General features: G+C 33.6%; 1 protein-coding gene across 6 annotated transcripts; it reads left to right on the top strand.

Annotated features, from left to right (window-relative positions):
• The first annotated feature begins 10,135 nt into the window (after positions 1–10,135).
• LOC125857842 (uncharacterized) lies at positions 10,136–18,038 on the top strand. Of its 6 annotated transcripts, none has more exons than XM_049537495.1 (17): positions 10,136–10,263; positions 10,430–10,617; positions 10,731–10,781; positions 10,916–11,146; positions 11,234–11,332; positions 11,431–11,486; positions 11,694–11,805; positions 13,205–13,363; positions 13,518–13,775; positions 14,924–15,136; positions 15,221–15,406; positions 15,496–15,621; positions 15,769–16,077; positions 16,202–16,300; positions 16,383–16,879; positions 16,986–17,048; positions 17,708–18,038. In XM_049537495.1, exons 2-16 carry the CDS (start codon positions 10,480–10,482, stop codon positions 17,017–17,019), a joined length of 2,568 nt encoding a protein of 855 aa, XP_049393452.1. In that variant the 5' UTR covers positions 10,136–10,263; positions 10,430–10,479; the 3' UTR covers positions 17,020–17,048; positions 17,708–18,038. The 6 variants fall into 6 exon arrangements, with proteins under 6 accessions (XP_049393452.1, XP_049393448.1, XP_049393450.1 ...); XM_049537491.1 differs by having other exon boundaries at positions 10,910–11,146; XM_049537493.1 differs by lacking the exon at positions 10,136–10,263 and having other exon boundaries at positions 10,289–10,617; positions 10,910–11,146; positions 16,986–17,018; positions 17,739–18,038.
• The last annotated feature ends 1,299 nt before the right edge of the window (positions 18,039–19,337 follow it).

Raw genomic sequence — 19,337 nt, 5'->3', positions numbered from 1 at the left:
CTTAGAGAGATTATTAATTAATCGAGTATTAATTTGGTGAGGTTTTACTGTATAGTGATTAGAATATATGAATTATATGTATTGTTAATAATAACAAGGAAAAATTACTTAACTATACATTCTTTTTTACCATATTTTCTATTATTTCTTACCATTCTAAAAAGTTACAAAATTCCTCTTTTCCACAAATTTTCTCATTATTCTGAATACATCACTGTAAACTATCACCCCAAAATTGTTTTCCTTTTTCACGCCTAAAACCACTCCATGGTATCACCAATTATCTCCATCACTCTATTTTTGAATTTCAAATTTTTTTCATTTCAGATTTATGGTTACAAGTTATTGAAGAGATAGTTCTTCGTCTTCATTCATTTTTTTCTTTCCCTTCACCACGTAATAATTTTTTTTTAAAAAAAAATCAACTTTTCATCTACAAATTTAGTCAAAGAAGGATGCATCTTCAACTTCAAAATCGATTGTGGAAAAAGCACACAAAAAGGGAAAAGATCGAGTTGTTGGTGGCTATGGTAAAGGCTTTGGGTCGAGATCAATGAGTGATTGAAAGTGAAAAAATATCACAAGAATCGATACAGAACAAAAGAAAAAGTGTAGAAGGATTTATTCATTAATTTTTTTTGCTTTCAGCAGATCAGATTGTTGAGTTTTTTTTTTGACTTTTTGTTGTTCATCTTTATAGATACATATGGGTTCAGTTTTTTAATGTATCTAGTTGTTTTTGTTACTTAAATTAATGTATAATGCATTTGTTTCAACATTATGATACATTATAATTTTATTAAGAGTTGTTGGTAGCTCCGGTAAGGGATTTGGTCGAGACCCATGGGTGACGCCATTATTGAAAGTGAGAAAAAACCTACAAAAGTTGATACATAACAAAGGAGGAAGTGTGGAATTCTTCATCATTTTTTTTTTTTCGCTTTTAACATATCAAATTGTTTATTTTTTATAAATTTATTTTTATTGCTTTTAGCATATCTTTTAATGTATCTAGTTGATTTTGATTCTTAAATTAATGTATAATTCATTTATTTCATCTTTATGATACATTACAATTTTATCATGTACAATATATCATTTTCAAATATTAGTTTTGATACATAACCCTAATTTATTGAAACACAAATTTGTATGTATAATGTTTATAGTTATGTATTGGAAACAAAACTATTACAAATTTCGTTATCTTTTACTACCGATACATGCACCCAGCCTTATTCAACTAGTAGAATACTATGTATCTGTAGACACTATCAAATATTACTGTTGATACATAAACACTAATGTTTTATAACAAAGTCAGCTTGTATCATATTCATAGTTATGTATATGAAACATAACTTTTTTATGTGTATAACATAGTTATGTATCGCATGTTGTTAATTATCTGTAACACTGTTTTATAAATAAATCAGTGTATATATATTCATAGTACATAACTATATAAATTAAAATTGTCGATTTTTTTAATCTATTACGATTTGGGAGAAAATTGAGAGAAGAAAAATTGAAATTTGATTTGTTTGGAGTTGTTGTTTGGGAGAGATTATGAAACAGTTGTTAGTATTTTGCTATATATAAAGTCAGCTCCCGGTAAAGGACTACTCTTTGAGGATCAAGGTCATGAGCATATCATTGGATATACAAACGTTGATTGGGCAGGATCACCCTCTGATAGACGTTCGATATCTGGATATTGTGTTTTAGTAGGAGGTAATTTGGTGTCGTGGAAGAGTAAGAAACAAAATGTGCTTGCTCGATCTAATGCAGAATCAGAATATCAAGCAATGGCGGCAACAACTTGTGATAGTCATTGGGAATTGACATCAATTTGATTTGCATGATTTGGGGAATTGACATTTATTTTATATTTAATTTCTTTTTTAATCTCAACAAACTAGTTGTATAATGTATCAAATATGATGTATTCGAAAGAATGAGATGTATCCGGATAACAACAATTTTAGGAGATTTTTATAAATTGGAAAAAAATAGAGACAAAATGTAATTTGCTTCTTATGAAATTCCTAATTTTTTTACTAATAACAAATGTACGTATTATTATGACGGAATTGTGGTACAAAATCATGGAGATAACTTTATACTTATTATCAATACGTGTATTGTTATTTTGTGTTTACTGTTTGTAGGATAGTTGCATTAGTAATATAAATGTTAAAATGTATATTTAGAGGTTAGAGGTGTAATTCACATGATGGATATGATGACTTTCCGGTGGTGCAATATTTATATGTCAAATAGATATATTATGAAATAAGAGAAAAGGCATAAAGTCATCATTGAAGTTATTTCGAATTTTCAAAAAGACACATTAATTTTGTGAGTGTCCTATTACCCCATTGAAAATCTTCAAAATAGTATGTATACCCCATTTTTTTTATCCAATACCACTTATACAAAAATATTTGTATGTTATGTGCTAATAGTCACTTGCCACGTGTTAAAAATAATTCATAATTATTTTTAGCTGATTTCTTTGCTTTTCTTTTCTTTTTCTTTTCTTTTTTTCTTTTTGTCTTTCTTCTTCACCTTAACTCTGTACTTTGCCATTCCCTTCGCGCTGCAACAGTCGTCAAATCCGTTGTGGCGGGGCAGATATCACGGCAGTACTATCAATTATTTGTCAAACTACCATCAATTAATTTATTTATAAAAATAAACACCGTCAAATTATCAAAATCTAAATACTAAAAATTTCACCAAGTCAAAAATCTTACATTTAAATCACCACCTTCTCCAACTTCTTACTCCTAAATCGAGTTTTCCATAGTTTAACTACTCCCAAATCTCAATTTTTGATTTGTATGAGGAAAAAAAATCACTAAACTAATTTATTTTTCAAAAAAAAAAAAAAGAAGAAGGATAAGAATGACACAATAACATAAGTTTTTAAAAAACAAAGACCAGAAAGGAAAAAGAGAAAAAGAAAAAAAATATGAAGGAAGACATGGATGTTCAAGAAATATGGGTAAGCTAATGATGGTAGGGAAGATGAGAACAAAGATTTGAAAAATTAAAAACTATTCCTATTAAAGTTTAAAAAAATTAATACATGAGTTTTTTTTTTTTTTCAAAATAAGACAAATTGGGAGTGCCACATGGCAATTTTACGTTGGTCTAAAGCTGTATCAAGAGTCCTTCACGCTCATATTTTGTGACAACACGAGTGGTGTCAAAATTAGTCAAAAAGGTATATTTATCGTGGATTTAGATAGTTTCATGGGATAATAGGACACTCACAAAGTTAAGGTATCTTTTTAAAAATTTGGAACAACTTTAATGATGACTTTATGTCTTTTCTCTATGATATATACACTAACATGTACATAACTATTTTAATATTTATGATGGCAAGATTTAAACGCTCAACGTATTTCAAGAATATATCATATTAAATACAAAATACTAATATGATGAATTCTTTTTGGTTTGTTTTGCTTAAACGCATTAAATGGATCTCAAAATAATATTATTTTGATTTTTTTCTCTTTCATTAACATATAACATTAATTATATCAAATAAATAAGAGTTCTAAATGTTGTCTTCTCCGGTGCTTGATTGTTGCTCTTTCTCTTTTTTCTTTTTCTTTTAAAAAAATCTTTATCCAAAGGTGATTCGCGAGCTATCTATTACTTTAAGTAGTACCATTTTCTCGATCTTTTTAAATCTAGAAAATACAATTATCATTTTGCTCACCGAAAAAAAAAAATCACCACACTCGCCCCCTCTCTCTTCTATCAAAATACATTATCTATAATCAAAATCACGAAAACTAAAAAGAAAGGAGAAAAGTCCATTTGATTAAAAAAAATAAATTGAATCTCGTGACTTTTCTTGGTGAACGTCATTTTTTCAATCTCTCTTCTATCGAAACACATTTATCTAAAAACAAAATATCAAATCTAAAAGGAAAGAAGAAAACCCCATTTGAAAAATGAAAACAAACTTTTCTCTCATGACTTTTTTTCGGCGAAACAATATTATTTTCAATAGGAGGAGGTTCTTGCGGATGGGATGAGTTTTATAGAAAATGATTTTATTTTCTCTTGTTATTAAGATATTTTTTTAAAAAAAGTTCAAGTGGTTTTTGTTTTCCTATTCTTCTTGTAATTAATTCTTAATTTTTAAAAATTCAAAATGTCATATGTTATTTGTTAATTGACTACTTTACTATGTTATTGGCGATTGTATTACATTTCTTTGACTTTTTGCTAGTTGTAGAAAACGTTTCTAATATGATTGTGCCATTAGGTGCCTCTCAATTAATTTCATCTATAAAATGTATATAAAAATATGTTTATATGTTTTATGGATGTTATTTGTATGTTAATTCTAATATATACAATTAAAGATTATGTAATTTTGTGCATACTTTTATCGTGATTATATACATTTTATTAGATTTTTTTTGCTTTTTTTTTCAAAAAATCAATTCTACAATTAAAGCATATAATTAGGAGAATAATTATATACCCATAGGAAAGGTATAAGATTGCGAAGAATAAAGCAAGGGTAGCAATTACAACAACTAAAATGATAATATTTCTGGAACATTATCTCTTTTGATCTGTTGATGGTTATTTTGGATTTCTTTGTTGGTAATGAACTTCCCAGAGCGTTCACACATACCAATCTAGTTCTTATTCCTAAAGTGGACAACCCCCAAGAATTCACTGATTTTAGACCTATTAGTTTGAGCAACTTCATCTCTAATATCATCTCCAAATTGCTTAACAATAGGCTTTCTAAAATTATGAATAAGATCATCTCTCCTAATCAAAGCAGTTTCCTGAAAGGTAGATCCATTTCCGACAATGTCATGCTTACTCAAGAACTTGTTCATAATTTGAATAGAAAAAATGTAAATGGCAATGTTGTCTTCAAATTAGATATGGCTAAAGCATTTGACAGGGTTGCTTGGGATTTCTTGTGCTTGGTTATGAGACACTTGGGTTTTTCAGAGCCCTGGATTGATATGATTGTTAGATTGATCTCTAACAATTGATATTATATCATTATCAATGGAGTCAGGTATGCTTTCTTTATATCTTTTAGAGGTCTTAAGCAGGGTGATCCTTTGTCCCCTTCCCTGTTTGTTACGGGTGCAGAATTGCTTAGTAATTTAATGGATCAACTACCTCTAGACAAATTTATTCCATACTCTATTCATAAAGGTATCCCCCTTATTACTCACCTTACTTTTGCAGATGATACAATTCTTTTCTCTTCTAGTGATCTTCTTTCTATTGCTAAGATGATTAAGAAGTTGGATACCTGTGAGCAAGTTTCTGGTCAAATGGTTAATAAGAAAAAATCCATCTTTTTAATTTCTGCTAATACTCCTGCCCAGCTTATTGAGGATATTAAAATTCTTACTAGATTTTCTCACTCCCTCTTCCCTATTAACTATCTGGGATGCCCTATTTATTAGGGAAGAAAGAAAATTACCTACTTTAGTAGTATGGTCTCCAAAATTGTCAACAGAACTCAAGGATGATTGGGTAATTTGCTCTCTATAGGTGGCAAAGTTGTTTTTATTAGATCAGTGTTGCATTCGATGCCCTTACATATCATCTCTGTGGCTCATCCTCCGAAGACTATTCCTGATCTTATTGAAAAATCTCTTGCTAACTTCTTTTGGGGGTCCTCGGAAGGCAAGAGAAAATACCATTGGATCTCTTGGAAAAAACTTTGCTACCCCAAAATAGAAGGAGGAGTGGGGTTCAGATCTCTCCATGACATTTGTAATACTTTTACGGCTAAAGCTTGGTGGAACTTTAGAACTCAAAATTCTCTTCTCACTAAGTTCTTAGAAGCCAAATATTGCAAAAGAATTCATGTTATTTTCAGGAAAAAGAATTATTCTCAATCTCACATTTGGAGAAGGCTCATGGATGCCAGGAATGATTGTGAACATAATATTCTTTGGAAAGTGGGCAATGTAAATCTTTCTTTTTGGTGGGATAATTGGACTAACAGAAGGGATTTTGCTATGTTGGTGGACCAAAGTACTCATTCGAAGAATACTAAAGTCTCTGACTTTATTAATTCTAATCACTGGAACACTAGTAAGCTTCATGAAATTTTACCTTCTGACTTAGTTGTTCACATTTTAACTATCAAGATTTTTGCAGGTAATCAAGACCATGCTGTCTGGACACCTGAACACACAGGCTCTTTCTTCAAAATCTGCTTGGAATGCTCTTAGACAATCTAATGGCTCATCCCCGACTTCTAAAAATATTTGGCATACAAAATTGCCTTTCAAAATTTCCTTTTAGATGCTTAGACTCCTTAACAATAAGTTGGCTACGGATGATTCATTATCTCGTTTTGGTGTGCAGGGACCTTCCAAATGCTTTTGTTGTCACAATGGAATGAATGAGAACATCAACCACCTGTTTAGCTATGGTCAAATAGTAGAGAAAGTTTGGAATTTTTTTTAACATACTTTGGGATTGCTCTGGCCTAATTCTGATAGCATTCGTACTAAGCTTATGAGATGATGTCGTATTAAATCCACCAACAAAATGCTTGAATTGACCACTCAATGCCTTCTTTCTGTGATTTGCTGGGAATTATGGAAACATAGACGCACTTATAAATATGAAGGCACCAAAATTTACTCTGGCAACATTATTCATCAAGCCACATACCACATCCATTTGATCCTCACTTCCCAGTTCCATTCCCTAAAGTTTCCCACAAAATTTTGAAGCATTTGTCGGATGATGAAGAATATCAAACCGAAGATAGATATCACCCCCGTCTTGTGGAGTAAGCCTAATTACGGAGAATACAAGCTTAATGTTAACGGTTGCTCTAAGGGCAATCCATGAAGTGTCGGTGGTGGAGGTATTTTGAGGAATCATATGGGTCATATGATCATGGCTTTCACAACATATTTTGGTCACTTTTCTAATAACTTGGCCGAGGCACGAGCTATCAAGATTGGATTGAAATGGTGTATTGATCACGGTTTTAATGTTCTTATTATAGAATATGATTTCTTGACTGTGATTAACATGATCAACAAAGTTACAACTACAACATGGAGCATTAAGGAGGAAATTAATGACATCCATAATATGACTTCAAAGGGAAATTTTCAGTTCATTCATATATTCAGGGAAGGGAATAACACTGCTAATCTCTTGGCCAACTATGCGGAGCTTGATAAGAAAAATGACTTCTTCACTGAAACTTTTCACTTACCAAGGAAGATTGTAGCCACTATGAAGAATGATGAAGAAGCTCGTCCAAACTTTAGAATCAGATTAAGGAAAAACACTTTTATCTTCGACCCTGGTTGAGCTCTTCTTGAATGGTACTAGGTATTTTATACTAGACTTTTTTTGGAAACCTAACTGTACTAGGAACAATCTTCCTCTTTTGCTTTATTTTTGGAAGCTAAAATTGTAAGAATGACTTACCATTCTAGCTACTCTTGTATGAGGTAAGGTTTGGTCCTCCTCTGAAACCTTTTGCTTTGAAATAGAATCTACATTATTGTTAAAAAAAAAATTGTTATAATGAACTAAAGATCTAAGTTGGGGAGAAAAAATTGTACAAGATTACCAAAGTGGGATAAAGAAAAGCTCGTGATTTAGACTAAGTAACGTGCAATAAAGATGAGATGACAAGAATATTGGTGTAGAGGTATATATTAAACGAAGATGACAAGCATATTTTCAAAAACTCTTGAATATAGAGGGGGACATGAATAGTATGTTGGTAATTTAGGACACTTTGAAAGCAATCGATATGTTGAATATTGTAGGTGTATGAAGTTTGAGCGGTCAAGAGGACGATTTGAAAGATGAGAGGGGGAAGGGTGAAAGATCTAGACAAGATTGTTGTGGAATTTTGGAAAAGTGCAGGCAAAATATGTATTCAGTGGCTAACTGGATTGTTAATGTTATTTTTAGGATGATCAAAATGTTTTAAAACAGAGGTAGGGTATAATGATCCCATTATACAAGAATAAAAGGTATATTCTTAATTACAATAATCATATGAGTATTAAACTAATGAGTCACACTATAAAAATTTGAGAAATGATGATAAAGATGCAAATAATGAGGGATATGTATTGGATTTCATGATGAGGTAGTCAATTACGAAAGTCATTCATTATCTAAGAAAAATGTTGGAGCAATATATAGTAGACAAATAGTTTTACATATATTGTTTATTGACTTAGAAAAGACACACGACAAAGTTTAATTTTTTTTACGAAGATAGTTAGAATCTGAAGGTGTACATATGACTTACATTAGAACGATTAAAGATGTACACGATGGAGTCAATATTTGATTGTGGACAGGGACAAGAGACTTTGAACACTTTTTAGCCAAAATTGAATTGCACTAGGAATCAACTCTAACCTATTTTTTTATTTGTCCAAGTGATGGATGAATTGACACAACATATTCCAATTGGAAGTATCATTGTGCATGTTATTTATTGATGACATAAGATTGATTGATTAGACACACAATACTATTAGTGATAGACCAGAGGTTTAGAGTCATGTGTCAAAGTTTAAAGACTTTCATGTAGAGCAGTACTAAGACAAAGTACATGAAGTGCAACTTTAGTGATACATGACATGAGACGAATGTGAAAATAAAGATTGATACATGAGTTATCCCAAAAGAGAAAGCCAACTATTTTGGGTTAATAATCCAAAAATATGGAGATATTGATGATGATTTTGTCATATATTGAATTAGAGTGAGTAGATGAAATAAAGATTTCACATCTGGTGTCTTATGTGATAAGAACGTTCCATGAGACGAAAATACAAGTTTTGTAGAATGGTTGTTAAATCGACTATGTTATATGAGACATATTGTTGTTTAGTTAAGAATTCATACGTTCAAAAGATGAATGTAGTAGATATGAGGATGCTCACAAAGATCCATTAGCACACTAGGAAAGATAAAATTAAAGACAAATATGTAAAATACAAGGTAAGAACGATCTTAGTAATAGACAAGATACATAAAGTAGGGATGAGATAGTCTGAGTTTGTTATGAGTAGTAGTATTAATGCCCAATGAAGAATATGCGAGGAGTTGATGGTAACAGGTTTAAGAAAAGGTAGATGTTGATCATGGAAGAATTGTGGAAAGATGATTATGCATGATATGATATATCTTTAATTCACCGAAAACATAACCCTAGATAAAAATATCTGAAAATTGAGAATTAAGGTAGATGATAGGTATCTAGTCAAGCGATTTCTCTCTTTTTTGTGAGAGAACATGAATCTAGTTTAGAGCACCATGCTCCTTTGTCTATTTATCAATATCTTTTTCTTTTTTTTTGAACCCCAAGATAACCCGCAACCGCTATAACCTCTGCCACAACCTATGCCCTTCGGGTGAGCACTTTGTGCGCATTGGGTAAACCCCCCACTGTGTAATAGCCTGCAAACCACATAGGGGATGTAAACCACACTAGGCAAGCCCTATGCGACAGACTCGACTCAGAAGACATTAGGGGGGGGATCGATCCCATGTCATCCGTGTGGATAACTACTCTCCAAACCAACTGAGCAATCCCCAAGGACTCTATTTATCAATATCATTACTATTATTTTCTTATTTTTAATTGTATTACTATTATTGTTGTTGTTGTTACTCTTTTTTTTCAATTTCTATCCATGCTAGTATCATCAAAAGTCTTATTATCATAATCCAGAAACAATCTTTCCACCTCACACAAGATATCTATAAATTCTACGTACACTTCTCAATTTTAAACCACACCTTTAAAATCACAATAAGTATATTAATGATGTATAGCTAAACTTTTTCAAATAAATAAATAAATTAAACTTCTCATCAAATAACTATAACTCCAATCAAATTTTTTTGTATTGATATTTGAAAGTTCTAGAGGGTGTTAGACAATCAAAATATTTTTAAAATTTAAAATTTCAAAGTTGAAGTTATTTTTGATATAAATATTTACATTTTGGATGTATTTTTTAAATTTGCAAATTTTTAAATAAAAAATAAATTATAATGGCCAATCTATATAAGGACAAAAATTTGTCTCTGTCCCACTCACTACAGCACAGTATTTGAGTATTTCAGTCATCAAGAATTTGATCTTTTTACTTTTCAGTCCTCTTCATAACCCCTTTCTTTCCCAAAAACCCCTCTTTACTCTCGAAACCCCCCAAATCCAGAGACGAACCGCTGCTCTAAGGTACAACATTTTATTCTCACTGTGCTACGTCTCTCCCTCCCATTATCTAATATCCATTATTCCCGTTTCAACGACCTCCATTTTTACTCTTTACTACTCTAGGGTTTCTTTCGCACCTCCATTTTCATCATCTGTTTCGTCGATTTCATCTTCGTTTTCCGTTTTAGGGTTTTGAGTAAAGCGTCAGGAGTTGGAGAACCGAATCGTACCGACATATGGAGGCTTCGGCAGCGGCTGGTGTCGCCGCAGCCGCCGCAGCACGCGGTGTTGCTCTTCCTGTTTCATCGGCTCAAGCTGCTCGCAAAGAGTGGCGTGCTGTCTCTGAGCAATCGGTTCGGAATTCCGGTAGTGAGGTAACTTTATCGATGATGCAAAATTATTCTCGCATTCCTTTTATTTCTGATCTAGACGGTGTGTTTTTATTGTCATTTTCGTTTTATACCTTTTGTCGATGTATCTGATGTAGGAAACGGAACGGTCCAGATTAGGTCAATCCGATGAGAGGCTGATATATGAGGTAATGATTTTAAATTAAGAGAAAACGTTATGATAATATTAGGGAAACGAGAAGAAGTATTTGCGTTAGTATTTTGGGGTTTGTAATTTGAATGCGAGTATAATGAAGGTGATTTGATTTTGACAAAGGTGCAGCAAGGGAGAGAGCCGGTTGATGTGGACTTCTGTTCAATCACTATTGATGGAACTCCAAACAATGATATACTGCAACAGAGACTACTTGCTGTGGTAAAACAAAAAGAAGAGTTTCATCAAATGGAGGTTGAACTACGAGCTCAGCTCTTTGCAAGATCAGAGATTATGGAAATACGGAATAGTTTTGATGCTCAGATAAAAGAACATGTCACTGCCAATGTTAAGCTTCAGGTTCTATAGTATTTGATAAATATTTTGATTACTGCTTAGGACATTAATGGGTTTACTGATCAAATTGTTGGTTTAATGCTTTTTAAGGACCAAATACATGAAAGGGACCAAAGGAATTATGAGTTGGAGAGGAGGATGGAAGAGAAAGAAAGGGAACTCAATGCAATTAGACTGGACCATGAAGCGGTTGTTTGATAATTCTAACTCTTATACATTTATTTCTTGATTCTTCTGGAGTGTAGTTGATGTTCTATTTAATCTAATCCTTTTCATTGCTTTACCAGGCATGGGCAAAAGAGGATCTCCTTAGAGAACAGAGTAAAGAACTACAAACTTACAGGTTGCTTTTTTTTTTTGTGCTAATGAGGAACAACTTCTACTTTTTCGTATTGTGGGTATCTTACATTTTTAGTATTCAAGTTATCTTCTGTTGTTCTTGTCTAGTTCAGTAATTGAAGTTCAGAAATGATTTTTACATCTACCCTCCGAATTTGGCATAATATTGTAATATCAATTTCATAATCTGAATAAGACTATCACTTTTTAGGAGAGAGAGGGACAACTCTGAAGCAGAAAGAGCTCAGCATATTAAACAAATTCATGACCTCCAAGAGCATATTCAAGAAAAGGAGCGTCAGTTCATTGAACTGCAGGAACAGGTACATTTTTCTCTTTTAGACACAGGGATGATGAAGATTATCTTTGTTTCCTTCTGATTCTTTACTTTTTAAATTTGTAATGAAGACTTGTGTTTCTCTTTTGATGTTATTAATTGAGTTTCATCGTTGTGCCTCATTGTGTGCATGTATATTGTTTTTGTGCATATTATCTATGGTTTGTGAAATGCAACATAAAATCTGGCCTACTTATGCTCAGTTGACCAAACATGGTGGTTTAACTGGGGATTAATGTAACTAAACTAGGTTCGGGGAAGTGAAGTGTAGTATTAAGTTGAAGTTCACACAATAAATCATAGAATATGCATCATATTGGTGCAATTTATCGATGCAAGCCTCACTTATAAGAAAAAAGTCATAGAATATACGCTTACTCGACTTAACTATATTGTCTTCTGGAGATTTGTGTGGTGAGAAATACAGTTCCATAAACATTTATGGTTGCATTTTTTGCAAATTCTTTTTAATTTTTTTGCGATTTTCTTTTTGCGAACATGTGTTTGGTTCAAGAACTTGCTAAAAGATGCAATTGTATTTTGCAAAAATTGAAGTAAAAAAATCAACTTTAAAATACTGTTTTTTCAAGTTCTTCAACTTTGATTGAAGTTCTTTTTTCATGTTCAATTTCTTCGAAGCATATTTTCATTTTCAAAAACAAAAAACTGTTCTTTTTCCAACTTTGAAATTTCTTTTCCACAGTTTTCCAAACAAACTTGACACAATATTCTTTTGGCTGTACTAGTGAAGATTCCATCCGAAAGGGACATTAAAAATAAGGAATTTCAAGGTAGTTAATATTACCAGTATTTGTTCATGACTCCATAAAAGAATGATTTTAACATTTGGAGAACAGGCATACTGGAATTCTTGTTAATTTAAAATGATCATCAACAAACATTAAGTTCATTCAACATTTTAAATTTCATCTTATTGGTTTTACTTAAGTGTGATCTCTTTAAGTTTAAGTTCTCTTCATGGAGTTCCTATTTTGTTTCTCTTATATTGATCAAGTAACAACCACTTTGAACTTTTTGATTCTCGTGTAACATAAGTTCAAAATTGCAGCTTCTTAAATTTGTGCTAGGTTGGGGATTGACAACCTTTCTTCACCTCTATATTTGTGCTAGTAACATAGTCCACTTGTTAGGGTAGACTATGTTGAACTTTGTTAATGCTTTGCATACATTTTTTGTGTGTTTCATTTGTGAAATGTTTTACTCAATAATATTGGGGCTGTTGTGTTCCATTTATAATTTTTTTTTTCCCGGTTGGAGCCTATTCATTTGTTGTAGCGTAAGAAGACCATGATTATAATGTCATTTTTGACCTCTTTAAGTTGTATGTCATTTTTTGACTAGTTGTCACAACTGTTATTTTTCAGCATAGGATAGCTCAGGAAACTATCCTGTTCAAAGATGAACAAATAAGGGAGGCCCAGACTTGGATGACTCGTGTTCAGGAATTCGATGCTGTGCAGCAAGGTGAATTACGGGAGCGCACAGAACAATATAACCAGCTTTGGCTTGCCTACCAAAGACAGGTGCTTCAGCGATGGATGATTCATCGGCTTAAGTTGATTCACTTGCTCTAACTAGGAATATCCTTGATTATATGGTCCTAATTGGAGTGATTTAAATGCTGAGTATATTGCAGTTGCTTCTGCTGACAAGATCTCTTTTATTTTTTCCCATTAGTTTGGTGAGATGGAGCGCTTGCATATGCACATGCAACAGCTCCAACTTGAATTGGCTGAGGCAAGAGGTGGAACTTACTCCGAGGGTTCACAAGTCTCTAATCTGAATACTAAAGATGCTAGTCATCTTGGGCAGAACAATGGAAGCCAACTTAATGCTAGCGGAAGCAGTACACCTGGTGAAAGTTCCATAGGCCTACAGAATGGAACTGTTGAAAATGCTCCATCTTTTGCTTCAACTGGGCATGTGTCAACTCAGGTACAAATCACTGTTCTGTTCAAATTGTTCTTTTGACCAGCTCTGCATTTTCTGGGATTATGTTGGTTATATCAATGTTATTGGAACTGTAAATAAGAGGTCGGTTAGGGCTTGATGATTTGCTATGGAAGTACTACTCAAGGGCCTTGTCTGTCTGTTTTCTTTGTCATTTATGGTCATAATGGTCTGAAATTGGAAAATGGGTGCTTATTCTCATCTTTGGTGTATTATATTGTATTTTAATAAACACTAAGCGCAGTCAAAGATTATGCAGTAGTTATTTATGAGTTCACTATGATGCAACAACTTATTAGTTATAGCTGCTTTTGGTCTATTGCATTTGATTCCATCTTTTCTTTTGCTGTATGAGCACATCGGATTTTTTTATCTTGTGTAAAATTCCACCAAGGCTGTCAAAGAACTAGAAAATTTAACTTGATGAGCTGAATCTCAAAGTCCTCATTCTCATATAACTTGTAGTTTTATCAATAGCTAAGTTTGATTGCGGTTTTGATAATTGAACCATGAATTATATTTTGAAAAGAAAAAGCATGCTGTTACCTTTGTCAAAAAATTATATTTTGAAAAGAAAAAGCATGAATTATGCCTAGTTTGTAGGTACATTAGCTTCTAAGTTGGTCAATGGATATTCGTGAGAGGTGTAACCTTGTGTATCGAGGCTTGCTTAATTGGCTTTGTTCCTCAAATTTGCCAAGGGTTTGTGTTTAAACAAAACCTATGTAACACAATATTTGGATTATCTGGAGCTGCTGCTGACTACGTTGTGGTGACACTAAATGACTTAAGAACCTGTTTGGATTGGCAACCCAACCCCACCTCCACACCCTCATATAGAAAATAAAAAAGAAGGAAAATACGTTGTTCTTAGTCTCTTTTGTTTGTCCTTGCTTCTGTGCTCACAACATTTAATATTCTCTTTTTTTGGGTTCCACCATTCAGATCATGTACATGGTATGCCAGTTGCTCCATCCTTGTCTGTTTTGATTGGCTTATTAACTAACCCCCCATCTCCACTCTCATAAAGAAAGTAAAAAAGAGAAGGAAAATACATTGTTTTAAGTCTCTTTTGTTTGTCCTTGCTTCTGTAATCACAACATTTAATATTCTCTTTTCTTGGGTTCCACCAGTCAGATCATGTACATGGTATGCCAGTTGCTCCTTCATCCTTGCTTGGGATGACAACCTACCTTCCACCCGGACAAATTGCTGCTCTGCATCCATATGTAATGCATCAACAGGGAATTCCTCCTCCTTTACCATCACATGTTCCTCAATCTCATGTTGGGCATTTTCACTCAGTACCAGCAGTATCGTCTCTTCAGCATTGGCCAAACCAACAGGTAAAGTAGAGTATCTTGGTCTAGTTATCCTTGTTACTTTTGCTTACACTGTAAAGGTAAATTGTTAATTGTATGGTTTTCAAGGCTGCACCAGAGGGTTCACAGATCTCTAATCACAATCAGTACACTTTGCAACCTCAGTCAACCTTGCCAAGATCAGATTCTCAGTATGATCATGAAACAACTGTCAATGGACAATCTCTTCTCAATGTGAACCAAGGAATTGAAACTCAGGATTCAGTCGTTCCAGCTTCAAGTGAAGATGGACAGGTTGAGCACCAGACTTCCATTGCTTGCAGTTACCTGCATTTTTCTCCTGTTTAGTATACTTGATTTCTTGATCCACCATAATTTTGTAGGAACTTCAATCTGTGGATAAGAATTACCTCTCGGGTGTACAGGCACATCAGACGTTGCATCAGATTTCTTCTCAATTCAATGGTGCTTTAAGATTGGATTCTCATGAACATAACAATGAGACAGAGGTACTCCTCTGAAAGGGAAGCCATCCCAATTATTTTTGGTTGCTACTTGTGTTTGTGTTATTTATGTTTGGCAGAAGGGTTTTGGGTGGTGGTGTTTAAACGGTGTGAATAAGCAGAATCATCTTGCACTCGTTGCCAATGCTGCAGGTGAACAATGTCAACTCTTCAGCTAACTACATGCTAGAGTCTCAAGGGTTAAGAATGGGAGAATTTAGTTCGAATGCTGATAAATCGTCAGCCGAAATCTCAAATAATGTGCATAATTCAACTGAGTCTGTGATGGATACTGTGTCAAGCGCTGTTTTGACAGAAACATATGTTGCTGGAGGACAGAAGAATGCATATGCAGTCGGTAAATCAGCAGAGGTTAATCTCCTGGACGAAAAGGCATTGCTGGCTTGCATAGTCCGTACAATTCCTCCTGGTTCTGGTGGTAGAATCAGGATTAGTTCTACGGTTAGTAATACTTTGTGAAAGCTGTTTTTGGATTCTGTCACTTCCTTCTTCTAGTCCATAGTCGTTTCTTTGTTTGTTTTTGTCTATTATGATTTCAGTTCCTAATGCATGGCCTGATATGCAGCTTCCGAATAGACTTGGTAAAATGCTAGCCCCCTTGCACTGGCATGACTACAAAAAGAAGTATGGAAAACTTGATGAATTTGTGGCAAACCATCCAGAAGTATGTATATCTTTATGCTTTGTTTAGTGGATCTGTATTGAGGTGGTGCTTAGTAACTAATTTAATCGTTCTACCTTTCTAGTTGTTTGTAATTGACAGAGACTTCATTCAACTCCGAGGAGGTGCTCAAGAAATTATAGCAGCCACAGCTGCAGCTGCTAAAGTGGCTGCTGCAGCTGCAGCGCCTTCGTCGTACTCCTCTCTTTTGCCTCCTATTGCAGTCACCCCTATGCCACAAAATCACCGTTTGAAGAGGGTACCATCAGTTGAACCAACATCTGAGAAGGCAGTTTTCAAAGACTATGCTGTTGTCAGACCTGCAAATTCTAGTGACAACCTTCAAAGTCAGATTTCTAATGGGGCCTCTTTCAAAAGTACTGGGGGCATCTCAAATGTAAAAATATTGACTAAGCCTAGAGACCAGATGGAGCTAAATGCATCTGAAGCTAGGGCTGCCTCATCTGTGCAATTGAACCTCGGAAATGGAGCTAGTGCTGACAAAAATGACATGGGTAGTTCACAGAACAAGGTTTCATCTCATGGGAGACCTGGCACAAATTTAGTGGGTAGACAGGGCAGGTATCCATTATCATCATGTTTAGAACTACGAAGAGCTATTGTTTTGTTTCCAGTGCGCCACCATTAGGAGAATCTCATACCAAATGTTTTATTTTTATGTTTTCAGGAATGCAGGGATTTCATCAGGCTCTAGAAGATAGTAAGTATTAATGAAGATTTTGGACAATGGGTATGTTTGGTATGAGGGAATGTTTTCAAATTTTCACATGATCGGTTAATATATTCTCGAGGAAAACAAGCTCCTTAAAAATGTGGAAAATGAGCTCCCTAATGAAAGTAGGGAAAACATGTTCTACTAGTGACATTGCACATTGATTGTGTCCTCCCCACTCTCCAATACACTTCATCTTCATCCCCACATCCCTATAGCCGACATCCTCGCCATCCGACACCCTCCTCCCATAATATTTGTTTGTATATGTAATATAAACAAATGCTTTAGGATAATAGTTTTTGCTTCACCGAACACAAGAAATAAACTGAACACAATGTTTTACTTGTATTCCTTTTAGATCTATGAGTTGTTGCCTGCTCAACTGCTGCACGTTTATATTGCTGCTGACAAAACCTGCCATCCTTTTTTAGTACTTACCTTTTAGATTGAAAGAGAGGTAGAGAGAGAGCACTATTATATTCAAACAACGAAGATGATTATTGAGGTTGAATAACAGTTCTGTATCGGCAGATCTTTTGAATACCAGATATCTCTCATGTTACTGTTATTCCAAAAATATTTTTTCTTGTTTATGGTTGCTGAAAGCTAGCTGCTTCTTGCATGGTTTCCTTCAGTTTATTTGGTGATTAAGAAGTCATGTTTGGGCATGGCAGGGCAAATATTGGATGCTGACGAGTATGGTAGGGCATATATTGGATGCTGACGAGTATGGCAGGGCATATATTGGACGCTGATAGGTGTGGAGGACAGATTTTGGATGCTGATAGGTAGGTGTGGCAGGACAGTTATTGGATGCTGATGGGTATGGCTGATCATTTAAATTTGAAATTATCCAGAGGGATAAATTTTAATTATTCAAATTGGAATGTACTGTAATGTTCCCTTTCACATATCAAGTGGAAACAATTGTTCAATCTTAGTATGCATCCTTGGTTTTTGTTGGGAATCTAGCTGTTTAATGGTCACTGATCATATTACTGGGAATGTACACTTAAATTGCCCACAATGACTTTGGTTTGCAAATTGCATCTTGTCGAATTTTAACGTTTAGAAAAATGTGATGATCTGCATGACCCAGGTTAATTGCAGGATCTAGCTAGGGGTGTAAACAAAAGGGACAGGTTGCGCTATATTTGGGTTGATTAAAATTGGATTGAATTGATGATGTGTTGTAGTAACAACTTTTGTCTGAAAGTTTCATGGTTGCTTTAGTGAGATGCTTTTATACGAGACAAATTTTTCTATAGCATTTGTCTAATAGTTTAATGATTGCCAATTGAGGTGCTTAAATATACAATAACATCATCTCATTTGTTAGATTTTAAATCTCAATTGATTTTCACGTGATTAATTTAAAATGAATATGATACTGGAAAAATTCATAATTAGTTGTACTGTACTGACAAAGAATTATAATTGTAGGAACATATGCATTTAAATTAATTGAAAATTTACGAGTTCCTAATTTGACGCAAGACTTTTTATAATAATTCTGTAATTTCTATTTTTTTAGTATAGAGACGAAGTAAAATAAAATGGAGGGAAGTAGTGTTTCTTTCTTTTTTGGTTCAGGCAATAGAAGTATGGTAGGATGCATTTATTAGGTGGCTCTAGTTATGACTTCAGTACTTTTTTTTGAAAAAAAAAAAAGAAAAGAAGAAGAGGGACAACTACTCCAAAAGGCAAAGAATAGATATGGAAAAAAGATAAATTGGCCAGCAGTTCACTTTACATGGTTTCTTTCCTTTACTTCATAACCTTATCTGAAACTTAATTTTTTTTTTTTTGAACGTTTCTGATTTATTCAAATGTAAACTTTAATTATCTTTTTGTTTAAAAGTACCTAAATTCCATGCCCAATCAAATGACATCCAAGTATAAGATATCAAGTTTTTAAGGCCCTTGCAAACTTTGAACTCGTAATGCATGTTTAATCCACATATCATGCTTTGAGGAATGACATTAGTTCAACCGAACAAAGAAATAATGATATATATTTGATTAGCCAGGATTAATATTTTATAATAAGAACATTTTGAATTTTTCTCATGATCGCACATCCTGCAGGTATGTATGCTGGTTCTCTTTAATAACAAGAATACATGTCACCTTGAATCTGCACATCATAGTAATTTTTTATCTTACAAAATAAATTACAATCACTTTCTCCCTTTTCTTTTGCCTAATACATAACTTGATAGAGAATAGGAGATTTTTGTTAGTTCAAAGAATTTTTTTTAGCTTAGTTTAATGAAATTCACTCCGTCATTTTGCTGAAACCTT

Source organism: Solanum stenotomum, chromosome 3 (genome assembly GCF_019186545.1).
Source record: "Solanum stenotomum isolate F172 chromosome 3, ASM1918654v1, whole genome shotgun sequence".
NCBI lineage: Eukaryota > Viridiplantae > Streptophyta > Magnoliopsida > Solanales > Solanaceae > Solanum > Solanum stenotomum.
This window is presented reverse-complemented; position numbering and strand designations above follow the sequence as displayed.